The sequence below is a fragment of the Moschus berezovskii genome, chromosome 18, assembly GCF_049115385.1.
Source record: "Moschus berezovskii isolate FMDL1 chromosome 18, NW_MosBer_1.0, whole genome shotgun sequence".
In the NCBI taxonomy this organism is placed as follows: Eukaryota; Metazoa; Chordata; class Mammalia; order Artiodactyla; family Moschidae; genus Moschus; species Moschus berezovskii.
This window is the reverse complement of record NC_142477.1, coordinates 14,432,241-14,445,919: the sequence shown is the minus strand read 5'-3', so window position 1 is coordinate 14,445,919 and position 13,679 is coordinate 14,432,241. Positions and strand designations below refer to the sequence as shown.

At 41.8% G+C, this 13,679-nt stretch overlaps 1 protein-coding gene across 2 annotated transcripts in view; it reads right to left on the bottom strand.

The window, feature by feature from the left end:
• Positions 1-4,692: 4,692 nt before the first annotated feature.
• MARCHF6 (membrane associated ring-CH-type finger 6) overlaps positions 4,693-13,679 on the bottom strand; it is a 76,394-nt gene continuing 67,407 nt past the window's right edge. For both annotated transcript variants that reach the window (XM_055422264.2, XM_088827629.1), the window contains exons 23-26: positions 13,390-13,479; positions 11,421-11,553; positions 10,337-10,472; positions 4,693-7,462 (exon numbers count right to left, since the gene is read on the bottom strand). In XM_055422264.2, the coding sequence (XP_055278239.1) occupies positions 7,372-7,462; positions 10,337-10,472; positions 11,421-11,553; positions 13,390-13,479 (450 nt within the window). In that variant the 3' untranslated portion in view covers positions 4,693-7,371. The remainder of the gene's footprint in view (positions 7,463-10,336; positions 10,473-11,420; positions 11,554-13,389; positions 13,480-13,679) is intronic.

Below are 13,679 nucleotides of genomic sequence, written 5' to 3'. Positions count from 1 at the left end.
AAATGCTTACTGTATCATGTAATGAAATAAGTTAGTCTTCCAGAAAACTTAAATCATAATCTTATTCACACAATGGAATACAATACAACTACACATTTTTCAATGGGACAGCTACTTACGTACTGAGATAAAAAAGATGTTCAGAAATATGAAGTGAAAGAAGCATGCCACAGAGCTGCCCAGGGCTCAAGGCACCTGACACGGGTGTTGATAAAAGTACCTGTGGACACATGCTTACACAGAGCCTGGAAGCAAACACCAAACTACTGATAAGTGCTTGCCTCTGGAGGATGGTTTTCAGGTTTTATTTTAACCATATATACATTATTTTGATTGTGATTCATTCCTTAACAATATTTACTCCATAGCCAATATGTCCCAGTCCTGAAATACAGTAAAAAAAAAAAAAAAAAAGTAAAGTGAAAGTTGCTCAGTCGTGTCCCCATGGACTGTACCCCACCAGGCTCCTGTGTCCACGGGATTCTTCAGGCAAAAATACTGGAGTGGGTGGCCATTCCCTTCACAGGGATTGAACCTGAGTCTCCTGCATTATAGGCAGATTCTCTACCATCTGAGTCACCAGAGAAGCCGTGTGCAAAGTCGTGTCAGTCTTGTCCGACTCTGTGCAACCCCACAGAAGGCAGCCCAACAGGCTCCACCGTCCCTGGGATTCTCCAGGCAAGAACACTGGAGTGGGGTGCCATTGCCTTCTCCAGAAGCCATGTAGTAATCCCCAAATAATTTTGTGTTTGTTTTTAAATCTCTGGAGCTTATATTCAAGTGAAGAAAAACATGCAAATACAAATGAGATAAGTAAACTACAATATTACTAAATACGAAAGAGAAAAAAACAGGAGACACGAGTGCTCCAGTAGCTACAATTTTAGATGAGACTCCCTAAAACAGACATTTTAGTGTAGAAATGAGGTTGGGGAAAGCTTGGATATTAATGTATGGCAAACAGCAAGTGCAAAGGTCCTGAGGTCTGACCTGTTCTGGAAAAGAGGAGGCTGCCTGGGGCACAGTAAACACAATGGGTGGGGGTGATGGCGTGAACTGCCGAGGGTGTGAACCTGTGAAAAGGTCTCTTCTGAATGCGTCTACCTTCTCACTGAAATAGGAATAAACATCAGCCAAAAGTCTGGAAGGAGGAGGAGGAGGTGCTTTAAAGAAAGAATGTATGAAATGGGTCCACTGGAGAGCATGTATGAACATACTACTTGTTAAAGTAGAACTGTAACTAACATGCAGCAAACTGCACAATTCGGTAAATTCTGACACGTCAAACCAGAACTCCATCAAGTCAGCAAACACGTCCATCACACACACGCACCCTCCCCGCCCCATTTCTTCCTGCACCTTTGAAACCCCTCAAATCCCTCCTTGCCAAACCCAACTCCCACTGATCTGCTCCTTACAGATTTCTGTAGGTTACGTTTGCTAGAATTCTATATACATGAAAGCATACATTTTTTGTCTTTCACTCAACATAAGTATTTTGAGGTGTATCAGTGTTGTATACACACTGATAGTCATTTGCTTCTTGTTGCTGAGCAATATTGCATTATATGAATAATCATTTATCCATTCACCTATTGATGGGCATGTGGGTTGTTGCCAGCTTTGGGTTATTACAAATGAAGCTACTACATTCATGTAGAACTCTTCATACAGACTTTTTCTTTTGGCAAATAACTAGGAGTGTTAAGTATGTTTTAACCTTTTAAGAACTGTGCAGCTATTTTCCAACGTGGTTGTACCATTTTATATTCCCTCCAGCACAGCATGAGTTCCAGTTCCTCCACAACCTCATCAGGATGTGGGATGGTGTATTTAATTTTAGTAAGAAGTTAGGTATGTACTCGGGCCTCACTGTGGCCTTAATTTGCACTGTTTTCAGTCACTCAGTTGCGTCTTTACAGACCCCACGGACTGCAGCATGCCAGGCTTCCCTGTCCTCCACTATCTCCCAGAGTTTGCTCATGTCCATTGAGTCCGTGATACTAACCATGCATTTTACTTATGGTTAATTCTGTTGAACATCTTCTCATGTGCTGACTTGTCATCTATATAGCCTCTTTAGTTAAGTGTTAATTTTTCCCATTTTTAAAATAGGCAAATAGATTTTACTGAATTGACAGACTTCTTTACTCCAAATGCACTTCATCAGAAATGTTTGGTAAATATTTTCTGCCACTCCATGACTTGTCTTCTTGTCCTGTAAACAGTGTATTTCAAAGAGCAGACATCCTCAACTCTGACAAAGCCCAATTCATCAAATTTTTCTTCCCAGGATTGTGCTTTTGGGGTTGTAACCCAAGGATGAAGTTTCCCCTTTGTTTTCTAGAAGTTACACAGTTTAGGGTTTTACATTTAGGACTGTAATCACTGTAAGTTACTTCTTGCAAATGTTGAGACATGGATCAATTTTTAATCTCGCATCTGGATGTCCAATTACTCTAGCACCATCTGTTCACTTTTGCACCTTCGTCAAAATCCAGCAGATCATGTGTGTAGGACTATTTCTGGACTGTATTATGTTCCATCACACATTGGATTTGTGCAGCTAGCAGAAGGGACTGATCAATTTAAGCAAAGAACCAATGAGTGAATGAATGGGGCTCCCAGGTATGAAGCATCTTGTCCTAATTTACAGAACAAACATGGAGAAGCAGAAAGGCTGGGGCACTGTTACATATATATGTAAAGGAAGAAATTTCAAAAAGACGATGCTTAAACAATGTACACTGGGTTACTAGGTGTTGACATACAGACAGCTGTGGTGCCATGTGGGTCTGAGCAGAAGTCGACTGCGCAAGGGTGAAAGAGGAGTGGTGGGTGTGTGGGAGCAGGGGTGCTATGTACACATGACAGTAACGAAAGGATGCAGTCAACGCATCGGACTTCCCCAGGGGCGTCCTTGCTCTGTGTTCCTCCTGGCGTTTTACTCATACCTGTAATAGAACCTTCTGCTCATTTTTTCCTGTTCTTTTCCATTCTGACTGGGCTCCTTGAAGGTAGACCCCATACTTCATTCCACGAATGAAGTACTAAGCACAGTGCTGGAAACAAAACAGACACCACAGAAATGAGGGTGGGGTGGGGTGAGTGTTGCCTCCTCAGACCCTTATGGCATTTGTGACGTGAGTTCCGTTTCAACAAGAGTGGCTGCAAGTTGCAGTGGGGGCAGGGAACTGATGACCACTTACTGAGATTCACCGCACAAGATCCTCTGCTGTGAAATTTCAGCTTCACAGCTTATACAGACCCTGAGGGTCAAATGGCATCTCACCTACCACTACTGCATTTAAAACAGATACACTTGATTTAAAAAAAGAAAAATCATAGGAAAAAACCCTGAGCCTAGGAAAAAAGGGATCTTGTCACCAAGGGCATTTTAGGACCCTCAGTGCAGCCCTTTCCCTTTTCCCCGATGCACATCATCAGCATGTGAGGGGGACCTGACTGGCTTCATTCCATCCAGATCTCCACTGAGAGCCCACCTGGGGAAGCTTCATGCTGGGACCTTGCAATGAAGGCGCGGAGCTGGGCTTGCTATTCCTGGTGAGGATGGTCTGTAATCCCAGTGGAGGGAGAGGCAAGGAGGGAGGGAGGGTGTACCTTCTGCAACTATACTTTTCAATTCACCCTTAAAACAGAATGGAGGAGCTATAATCATATGTAATTTGAGTTTTCTCTTCCATAATTACTACATTTTTAACAGTCTGGGTTATCTGCCTCTGCCAACTAATAATGCACATTTCTGTAATTCTGAAGCAACCATCCCACAAAGCAAAAATAAACAAACCAAAAAGCTAGGCTACAACTAACATTTTTATTCAATTTTTTTCTCTCAACTCAGAAGGCAACAAAGGACCACATAAAAAGGGAGCACTTTCTGTACACATAGAGTTGGTCTGTGCATCTGTGTTTAGTAGGAAACTGACGTCCCAACTACGCAAATGCTCTATTAACGAGCTTCTACAACAGTCATTTCTAGGTCCTATGGTCATCACATTTTCATTTACGGTACTAATTTCATGACTACAAAATGAGGCACTCATACCAAACAGATGGGAATGAAAACAGATGTATCCTATCTTCATGTTGCATTAAATGCCCAAGATACTGTTGGGGATCATCTGAAAGAAGCCCTTATTTACTCATGATGGCTGTTTTTAAAAAATGACAGAGAGCGGTAATGGACTGAAAGGAAAAACATCTGACTGCAGGGCACATTAATGAAGGAGACACAAGGAAGTTGGAGAATCTTCACAAGTCAGGCTTCTCCTAGTACCTCTGTGCTAAGACATTTTTCTTGAAGGCGACTGAACAGGTAACATTCTTAAAGAGTATTTTAAACATAATCATTTAATTTTACAATATAAAAAATTTATCACAGTAAGTAGAAAGCTTAAAATGTTCAGTCCTGAATATGAGAATAAGTAGCTCACTTGAACATTTTAAAAGTGCCAATGTTCTTAGGCTGGTGCAACATTCTTCAGAGTAAGTAAATGAGTAAGAGTGTGTGTGTTTTAAAAAGTCATTAATTCAACCTAAATTCAAGAATTACACTTTAATAGTAGCATTTTGCCAATACAGAAAGGACATACCATCTAGGATCAAATCATCTGAGAAAAAGTTATTCTCTAGTACTTGAATAAGGGAAAGAAAAAACACAAGACAAGAATCCACAGTAATAACAGTTATATTAAATGTTGAAATAAAAATTACTTTTCATTTACATCTGGAACTTAGATGTCTAATCTCCACTGTTTTTCCAGAGAACTAACAGGGAAAAAAAATCACCTAAAAACATGGAGCTTTTTTAAGGCTAGCTATACACAAACTTCACATTGGCATTTTTCTCTTCAACTTTCATCTCAACTATTAGTACTTAATAGTAGTTTAAAAATGAAACATAATTTGCTAATAATGAACAACTGCACACTTCATACTGTGACCATTTGATAACTGGTCATGTAAAACTAACCCCAAATGTTGATTTGTCTTCAATTTATAAACAAGAAAAGTAAAGCAAAAAGGTCCTTCCTAATGAACTTCCTTGAAGACAGTTTTAACCCAATGTAAAATGAAGCAGAACTAGACTATTTTTTTTTAAATTCTACATGAAGGGTAGCAATACTAGCACTTTCTGAACTAGAAGTTTAAACATTTATAATACTATTAGTTAATAATAAAATCTTGATGCTACCCAAGTAAACAGTATGCCTGCAAATGCTTTCTTCATGAAAGTATTCACCTCATTGAAAACAATAGGACAAAGCACAAATGAAAAACCAGGGGAAATCCTTAAGTAAGATAAGACAAAGTTATCTGCCAGTAACTTTTTGGCCATTCTTTTTTTTTTTTTTTTTTTACAAAATATCTGATAAGATTCATTTAAAATTTTGTAGAGTAACAGTTTTTATCTATTGTGGTATCTGTCTAGATTTCTTTCTGGCAAAACAGATAAACGTGTTCCAATAACTTTGCATCAAGATCTACAAATTCTCTGAAAAATTTAAAAAGAAACAAAATTAACATAATCAAAGTTATAAGCCCAATTTGATCGTATTTTTTTCCCCAAAGAGAACAATTTATACAGACATACACCATAACAAGTGGCATTATGTTTAAAAAAATGCTCCTAAATTTTTACAGTAGGACTAAATTTCAAAGTGAGGGTAGGGCTAGCAAAGACCTTATTTCAAACATGAGAAAGGGCCACTACAAAGTGTGGAAACTGTAATACTGAGTCCTATGTCAAGCTTTTTCTTTTTTTGATACTGATGTTTTAAAGTTCTCACTTACCACTTCAGGAAAAATTGCTGAAATATGAAACACTCAGAACCTGATGCTTTTGATTTTGGTAGCTTAAGTTTGGCTGACTCTCATATCTTTAAAATCCTTGGATTTAAGCCTATGGGTTTTAATACTATATGGAAACTCTTTTATGGTTTCTTAAGACCTATTGTTGACCATTTTCTCTGAGAACGTCTAAGTTATCGTTCATAAAACAAACACTCCCCTTACAACATTCCATCACCGTCAAACACTGGGATCACGGGCCCAACCATTCTCTCTCTCCATTTCTCACTTGAAACTTTGGTTATATGGGAAAACCAAGTCTCTACGTGCTCTGCCTTCTGAGATTTTACAGCACGCTTCCAATGAAATACACTCTGCGCTCCTATGTTAAAAGGCCAGCGTGACCAGCTTCTTCCTGGTCAAATAAAATTATGCTGGTTTTACTGACAGTTTTATTCTGTAAACAAAAAGCTTCAGAAACTTTGGAGAAAAGCACTGGCCCTAATCCTCACCCAGGGACGTGCTCGCCAGCGGGACCTGGGGCTCCAGCTAGTCTCCTCTAATCTAAGCCCACAATCTAATGCTGTCAACCTAAGACCACAAACCCCGGCTACACTGGACAGACATTCAGTATGTCCTTATTCCAGGAAGATGTAGGATCACTGGTGATGTTATTTTCTTAAGATTTATGATCTTGAGTGACTCCTGGCCACTGCTGCCAAAAGGACAGCTGTGTGTGGGAAAGGAAAATTGGGGGACTTAAGGAAAAAACTTCTTTTGGACTTTTGTTTTTCCTCTTAAGTACAGACATGCCCCTAACAAGCATAAAACCCCAACTCCCAATGCTGATCACTAGGAATATTAAATTATCAAAATTAAAAATAATTTCCTCACCTAGCACAAGATACTATACAATATTACAAACACAGACATATGAAAAAAAATCAGGCAGTAGAAAATGTACAACAGCTTTGGTGTTATACAAAATAACTTCCAAAAACGATTGACAGTGAAGCACAAGTTCATGTTTTCTTACCACAGACACTCCACTGTGGATTTCTACTTGTTTCCTTTTACGTTCGTGGTAAGGTCTGAACAGCCAAGACACACAGAACGCACAGTTCACTTAAAAAGAACTGCTAGGAACACCAGGACACTGTGCTCCAAAAGACGCCATTAAAAAGTCTGCCTCTGCACTACAGCTCTGTGGCACATTTCCTGTCAAGATCACAGCAGGTCCAAAATAAAGTGACAACTAGATTTAATAAATTAATATACATTTTGTTTAAAGATGTACAATGCACATTCTGTTTAATCCAGGGCTCTAGGGTATCCAGGAACTTCTATTTACACATGTACAGACCTCGGACAGCAGTGATGTCAGAAGATGCAAGGGCGGCAGGGTCTCGCTGCTGCTCGCTGAGTGTTGAGCACACAAGTCAAAGACACCTAACTTAAAAACAATGCTGAGAGATCACTGGGGAAATCTCCAGAGAGAGAAGTCCACAAAAAAGGACACGTAAAGGCAAGGGGAAGGTCAAGGTAGTTGAGACAACCACTTTATTCTTGGGACGACTGTGGAGGTGGTGGTGACGTGCCTTGTTTGCCGGATTTCCGTTCATAGTTCACGAGGCGCTGGCCCACAAGGTACCTGGGTTGTAAAAACAGGGTGGTTACTCTCTTCTGTCATCTTCCTTACTAAACATCCTTCCTCGGGGTAGCCAGTGATACATTTTTAAAAATGTAAATCAGATCAGTTCACTCCCTCTTCAGTTCAGTTCAGTTCAGTCGCTCAGTCGTGTCCGACTCTTAGCGACCCCATGAACCACAGCACGCCAGGCCTCCCTGTCCATCACCAACTCCCGGAGTTCACTCAAACTCATGTCCATCGAGTCGGTGATGCCATCCAGCCACCTCATTCTCTGTCTTCCCCGTCTCCTCCTACCCCCAATCGCTCCCAGCATCAGAGTCTTTTCCAGTTTAGAACCCTTCAATACACAGGGAGGTAGAACGGGGGGTCTAGAATGACCACGAGCACAAAAGCAGGCATTTCATAGCAAGCCATGGGGCTTATGGGAGACAGAGACACACAGGTCAGTGGCCTCGGATGCTGTGCAATGGAGAATACGCTCTGGTCCACAGGCCAGGGGCCTCAGAAACTGATCCCTGGAGGCCAGAGGTAGGTAAGGTGAAGTAAACTTACTCAGGGGATTTACGTCTTACAGATCATATTTTACAAAACAGGTAAGTGGACAGATCTGAAGAAATGGACTGGAAATATCACCGGGAAGCTGGGTAGGGAGGAGAGTCAAACTCTGAAAAGCTCCAGCTCTAAAGAAAAGGAGAAATCAAAAGACAAAGTTTTTAAGGAGGTCAAACGGAGAAGTGTGTGTGCAAGGAACTGACAGAAGGTAGGAGCTTATGGTCCAAGAAAGAAGACTAACTGTCTGTAGCCTGCGCGTGTGGTGGCAGGGAGGTGACGAGAGATGGAGCACGGCTGCACAGAGATGGAAGTTCCTGCGGTTGGAGTGACGAGGCTGGAGTCCTCTACCAGGGACGGCGTCCCCGTAACAAGCGCAGGGGCTGGGGAGGAGGAGCAGGAACGTGCCTCTCCTGGAGGCTGACCCCAGGAGAAGTGTGGGTGCAAAGCTGACAGCAACAAGCTGGGCCAGGGGTCGGGAACAAATGCACCCGCTTGGAGTCAGCAACAGAGACCCAGAAGTGCCCATCAGGACTTGACATGACGGTGTGAGAGTGGGAGAGGGAAGCCAGCCCGTGACAGGGTGCTGGGCACTGCTGCAGCCCACAGCAAGCACACCAAGCCTGGGGAACGGAGGCCTGGCACGTGCTGAGGATGCAGGCCTCAGCAGCATTTCTCTCTCATCATAATTCTCTCCACCCTGACTGTCATCTATCACCTTCTGCCAACACATGCTGCACGACGGGCTCTGGCAGTTTATGCCAAGAAGCTGAAAAATATTCCACTAATCCCACAGCTTCTTTGTCACGAGCTCACTGTTTAATCCCTTTTCTTTTTGTCCTCCTGATATTCTTTCTGAAGGTAACCATTCCTTATCCCACTATTCCCCAAACAAACAGCATTTTTTCAAACTGCGAGGATTTTGTAAATGTTTTAGACAATGCCAACCTAGTAATGTCTGACATAACACACAGGGCACTGCCTGACACACACCTGAAGTTCAAACCATATCAAGACACCAAGCACAGAGAGAAAAGCAAAGTAAACTTGCCCAGGACCCAAAATGCAGACGCAGAAAAAGAAGACTCTGAGCCCACAGGCAGTCCTGGTACCCTTGCCCCCCACGCACACAGGCACGCTCGGCGCCTACCAGGGACCAAGCCCTGAGAGACGCACTGTGGATATACGCTGCGAACAGGATGTGACCTCCGTGGAGCCTGCAGTTCAATGGTTTCGTGCACAGAGTGACAGAGGGGAAAGACAGCAGAGTGTGCTGGGCTGCGGGCAGCTCCTGAGGGTGTGTCTCCTGTGTGTTACTGCAGTATTACTGCACTGCCAAGACAGGGGAGGTGAGAAAAACTGACTTTGAGCACTGAAATTGCCCTCTCCATTCTTTCATGGTTGACAGAACTTACACTCTGACTCCCTAAGAGGTCTAGTGTTTATCACCATCAGTAAATGATTTGGAGAAGCCCTGAACACTCTAGATTTCACTCTTTTAAAAAGTTACTCTTAAGTAAGAATCCTCAGAGTAACAAGGTGACCAAATAATCTGTTGTCCAAAAGTGGCTCTCACGACTAAACAAGGGGCCGGGGGTGGCGGGGGAGGCGGCTGCTAACGAAGACACGAAGGCAGCACGTGTAAACTGGGACTCTCCCGGGCAGAAGAGGACGGAGAATGATGCACTTCCTCTGTAAGACACTGTTAAAGCAGCAAAGGATTCCGCCTTCCAGTAGGACAAAGAGGGTCAAAGGGCTGTTACCCCAGAATGGGTTTCCGTCGACTGTCCTCACTTTCTTGGAGGGCAGGGAGCGTTCCCTCAAAACAGAGTGTGGCACAACACTTTAAAGTGACCTTACCCTCTTCCCTCAGCAACAGCAGAGTAGCCCACTGGCCCACGGCTACAGGAAGGGCTTAGGCAACACTGCTAGTTCCTAGTGTCGACTTCTTTTCTTTTCTCTTTAGGTTTCTTATTTTTTATCTAAAATTATCTAAAACTACTTTCAGACCAAGACATCTGAAAACAGACTGAAAAGTATTTCAAACGGACATTAAAAAAATCTACCTCCCCAAACGAGTTTCAGTCTTTTTCATCTCCGTCAATGAGAATTCTGTATTTTTAGTTGCTTGATCCAAGCCAAGTACTTAGTAACTCTCTTTTTTACTTTCTACATCCAACCTGTTAGCAAATCCTGTTCACTCTACCTCAAAATACATCCAGAATCTGAGCACTTTTCCCTCCTGTGATTTATCACATCAGACACAATAGTTAAGATATGTGACATTTTAACAAGTGCAAATAAACCAATGAAGTCTGGACTTACTTGTCATTTTTAATATGTTCATAAAGGCGCTTAAACTGGCGGACCTGGAAGGACAAGATTCCCATCAACACCACAACCATCAGCAAAAATGGATAAATCCGCCGATGGACCAAATTTTGCATTTCCGCAGTAACACCTGTAAAACCAAAAAAAGGAGAACTCTTAAGTATACATACAGTGTATACAGAAAGACAGTGAAATGAAAATACATCCTTTCCCTAAGAAGAGGGAAAGGGCGCTTAACTGAAACTCATCCTATACAACCCAGAGTGAGGCCAAGAGTGCCTGGGGCCAGCCCTAGCCAGAGGAGGAGCCCCATGAACTACCTCAGGAGCTAGACTGTGCTCTGAAGGCCACAGAGCAACCAAAGAAAGCATGTTCACCAGAAAGTCTTGAACATAAGACTTGTTCTTTCGAAAGGTCATCGTGGCTGCAGTGTGGAGAATGAGTTAGTGGTAGAGGGTTCTGAGCAGGGAAACCCAGAGAGGAGACAGCTGAGGTTGCGGTGAGAGCCTATCTGTCTCAACAGGAGGCAGGCACGGGCTCACAGATGAGAGAACGGGTTCCTGGGGTCAGATCAGCAGTACTCAAAAGCCAGCTGAGTCAGAAGAGCAGAGAGCCTCAGGTGACATGTAAGACCTTCAAGGTCTCTGATTCATGCTACTTGTTGGATGATAATGGGGGTGACTGAGAGAGGGAACTCAGTGGAAGAAAAATACCTGGAGAGGAAAACTGTCTATATTATTGAACATGTGCTGGCTTTAAGGTCGTGTGAGGCTTGTTCAGCATGTAACTACTAAGATGCTGTCTACATGTTAAAGTGTCACAAATGAGCATCTCCTATTTGGTTTTTCTTTTATGCTAAAGAAGATTTTTTTACGTGTCAATACTTTCTTACCTGCCTAGAGAAAAAAACTGTGACAGAGAGTTTTACTATCCTTATCTTGCCCTGACTAGTGAAACTAAAAAAAATAAGTCTTTGAAAATCATTGTTTTAGCTGGATTTGTATTTACAATAAAGCGTTTGGAGCCAGGTAACTTCATATTGGAAGGGACAAGAATGTACTGATGTGGATAAACCCACCGAGTAAAGGAACGATGCCGGACGCGATGACGTAAGGTACACACAGGGAAAGCAAGAGCACAGAGATCACTGGCGCTGCCAGTTTCCGAACGATGTACTGAAGGTCAATGTTGCGGATGCCATTTGCATAAACCTGAAACACAGGGGGAGGGCGAGAGCCAATATACAAGACAAACTCCTCCAGGCTAGCAGGGCAATCTCTACTGCAGTCAAGCCACGGGGGCGCGATCTACCAGCCCAAACGCAGTCAGGGTGGTCCTTTCTTTCAGAAGTCAAGTCTAATTCTGGGACAAAACACAGGTGTGATGTCCACAAATTTTTAAAAGAAATACATTTACTTCCTAACACTTTGCAGTTAACTCTGCTAAGAGATGAAGTAGTAAGATCTAATTGAGAATAAAAGCTATACTAGCTTTGTGCTATACACCACCAGGTGGCATCCGTAACATTAGTTGAAGACCACATAGCCTGAAGTAACTTTATATATAAATCGTGTGAGATTTATACTCAAGATTACATTCATTTTATCTGAATATAAGAAAACATTACAAATTGGAAGCATGTTTCTAAAACTCTAGTTATAAATCAAATTTGAACAAATCAAAAGGTATTTTATGTAACAATTCAGTATGAAATGCTACAATGTTTTTTTTTTTAATTCAAGAATTTCTAAACTATTTCCATCATTTTACCTAGAAAGTTCTACTGAATAGTACTGCAGAGGAAAGAATGGATGGCAGTGGAGAGACCCTGGGAATAATGGAAAATAAACATGATGTGCAGAAGGGGACAAAACTGAAGAGCACTGTATTTCCCCAATGCTTCAGTCTCTCCTGGCCCACAGTCACACAGTGCGGTGCAGCTCACTCCAGGCCCTGGATCCCTCGGACATGGGCCAGAGCGTCAGAATGTGAATGACACACAGGCTCCTCTGACCCCCTCGAAGTCCTTTTAACCCAAATGCATTTAAATTAATGCAGCAAAGCAGCTCATTGTTTCTCAATCATTTTAAAGACTTAAGACACATGTATGAGAAAGAATGCATCAGAGAGAAAATGTCATAAAGATCAACAATGTTTATTCTCCAAGAGGGTCAGGGTCTCACCTAGAACCTCTGAAGTGAACTGGTCTGTACCCCTACAGTGAATGGATATACTGCCACATACCCCACAATCCATCTCACTTCAGAATCAGCCCTCTCTTGAGAGACGCATGCAAACACATACAATGGCTCTTCCCGGGCCCACAAATCTCCAGGTACAGGAATTTTTGGACTATTTTTTTTGTGCATACTGGACTGAGAACCATTTCCTATACATCAAAAGGAGGCGTACCTTTAGTGCTACAAAACTGTAGCACCTTATTAATTTGCTGCTGCCCTAAGGACAAGTACGTTGTTCGTATGTCCACCTTCGAGGAAACCAAACTTAAAAGAAGTTAAGTACCAAAATCTACTACACTGGTTATTTTGGAAGAAATCTTCCTAAAATGAATTATCCTACTTCCAAGCCTTATTATCAAAGTACAGAAGCACAATCTATCTCTTTCAAGGTTATCACCACAATGATCAAATTATGTGATAGTTCCATAACACAAAACTATCTTAGGTGTTACACAGCTAGAATAGCTCTATTCTTTAAATCTATTCTTTTCCTTTTTCTTATTGCCTTGCACAATGACCTCTTTTCTCTACTACAGGTTTACAAACCTGAATCCCTGCTCTAAAAAAAAAAGGAAAGCACACGTGCTAAATTCTGCCTTTACTTTTCCTCAGGCATCTAGGTACTTTAAGCTACCAGTTAACTTCAAGTAAGGGAAGTTTTAAGAGTAGTTGATGATAAGAGTAAAAAAGTGCCTTTCTCCTAAAAAAATTCAAAAAATTATATATCCTCATTAAGGAAAATGTAGAAAACTTAAAAGAGAAGTGGGAACGTGGAAAATAAAGGCCCCATGAGTCAAACTTGCTTACCTGCTCAATTACAGTTTTCAGCCACCACTGAGGGCCCATCAATGTTATAGCTGCAATGATTTTGGCATGCAGGACTCCAAGTGCCCAGTCCTAGGGAATAAAAATCATTTAACAGGGTTTGTTTTAGCAATAAACCCAACACAGAGGCTATACAATTTTCTTGCATTATTTACTTCAAAACACAAGTTCTGTTGGATCAGTAACAATTTTATATAAGAGTAATAAATACACTGGAAGAAAATTCAGGAAAGTTCAATGCTTCTACCAAAACTCATTCTTATTATCTCCCC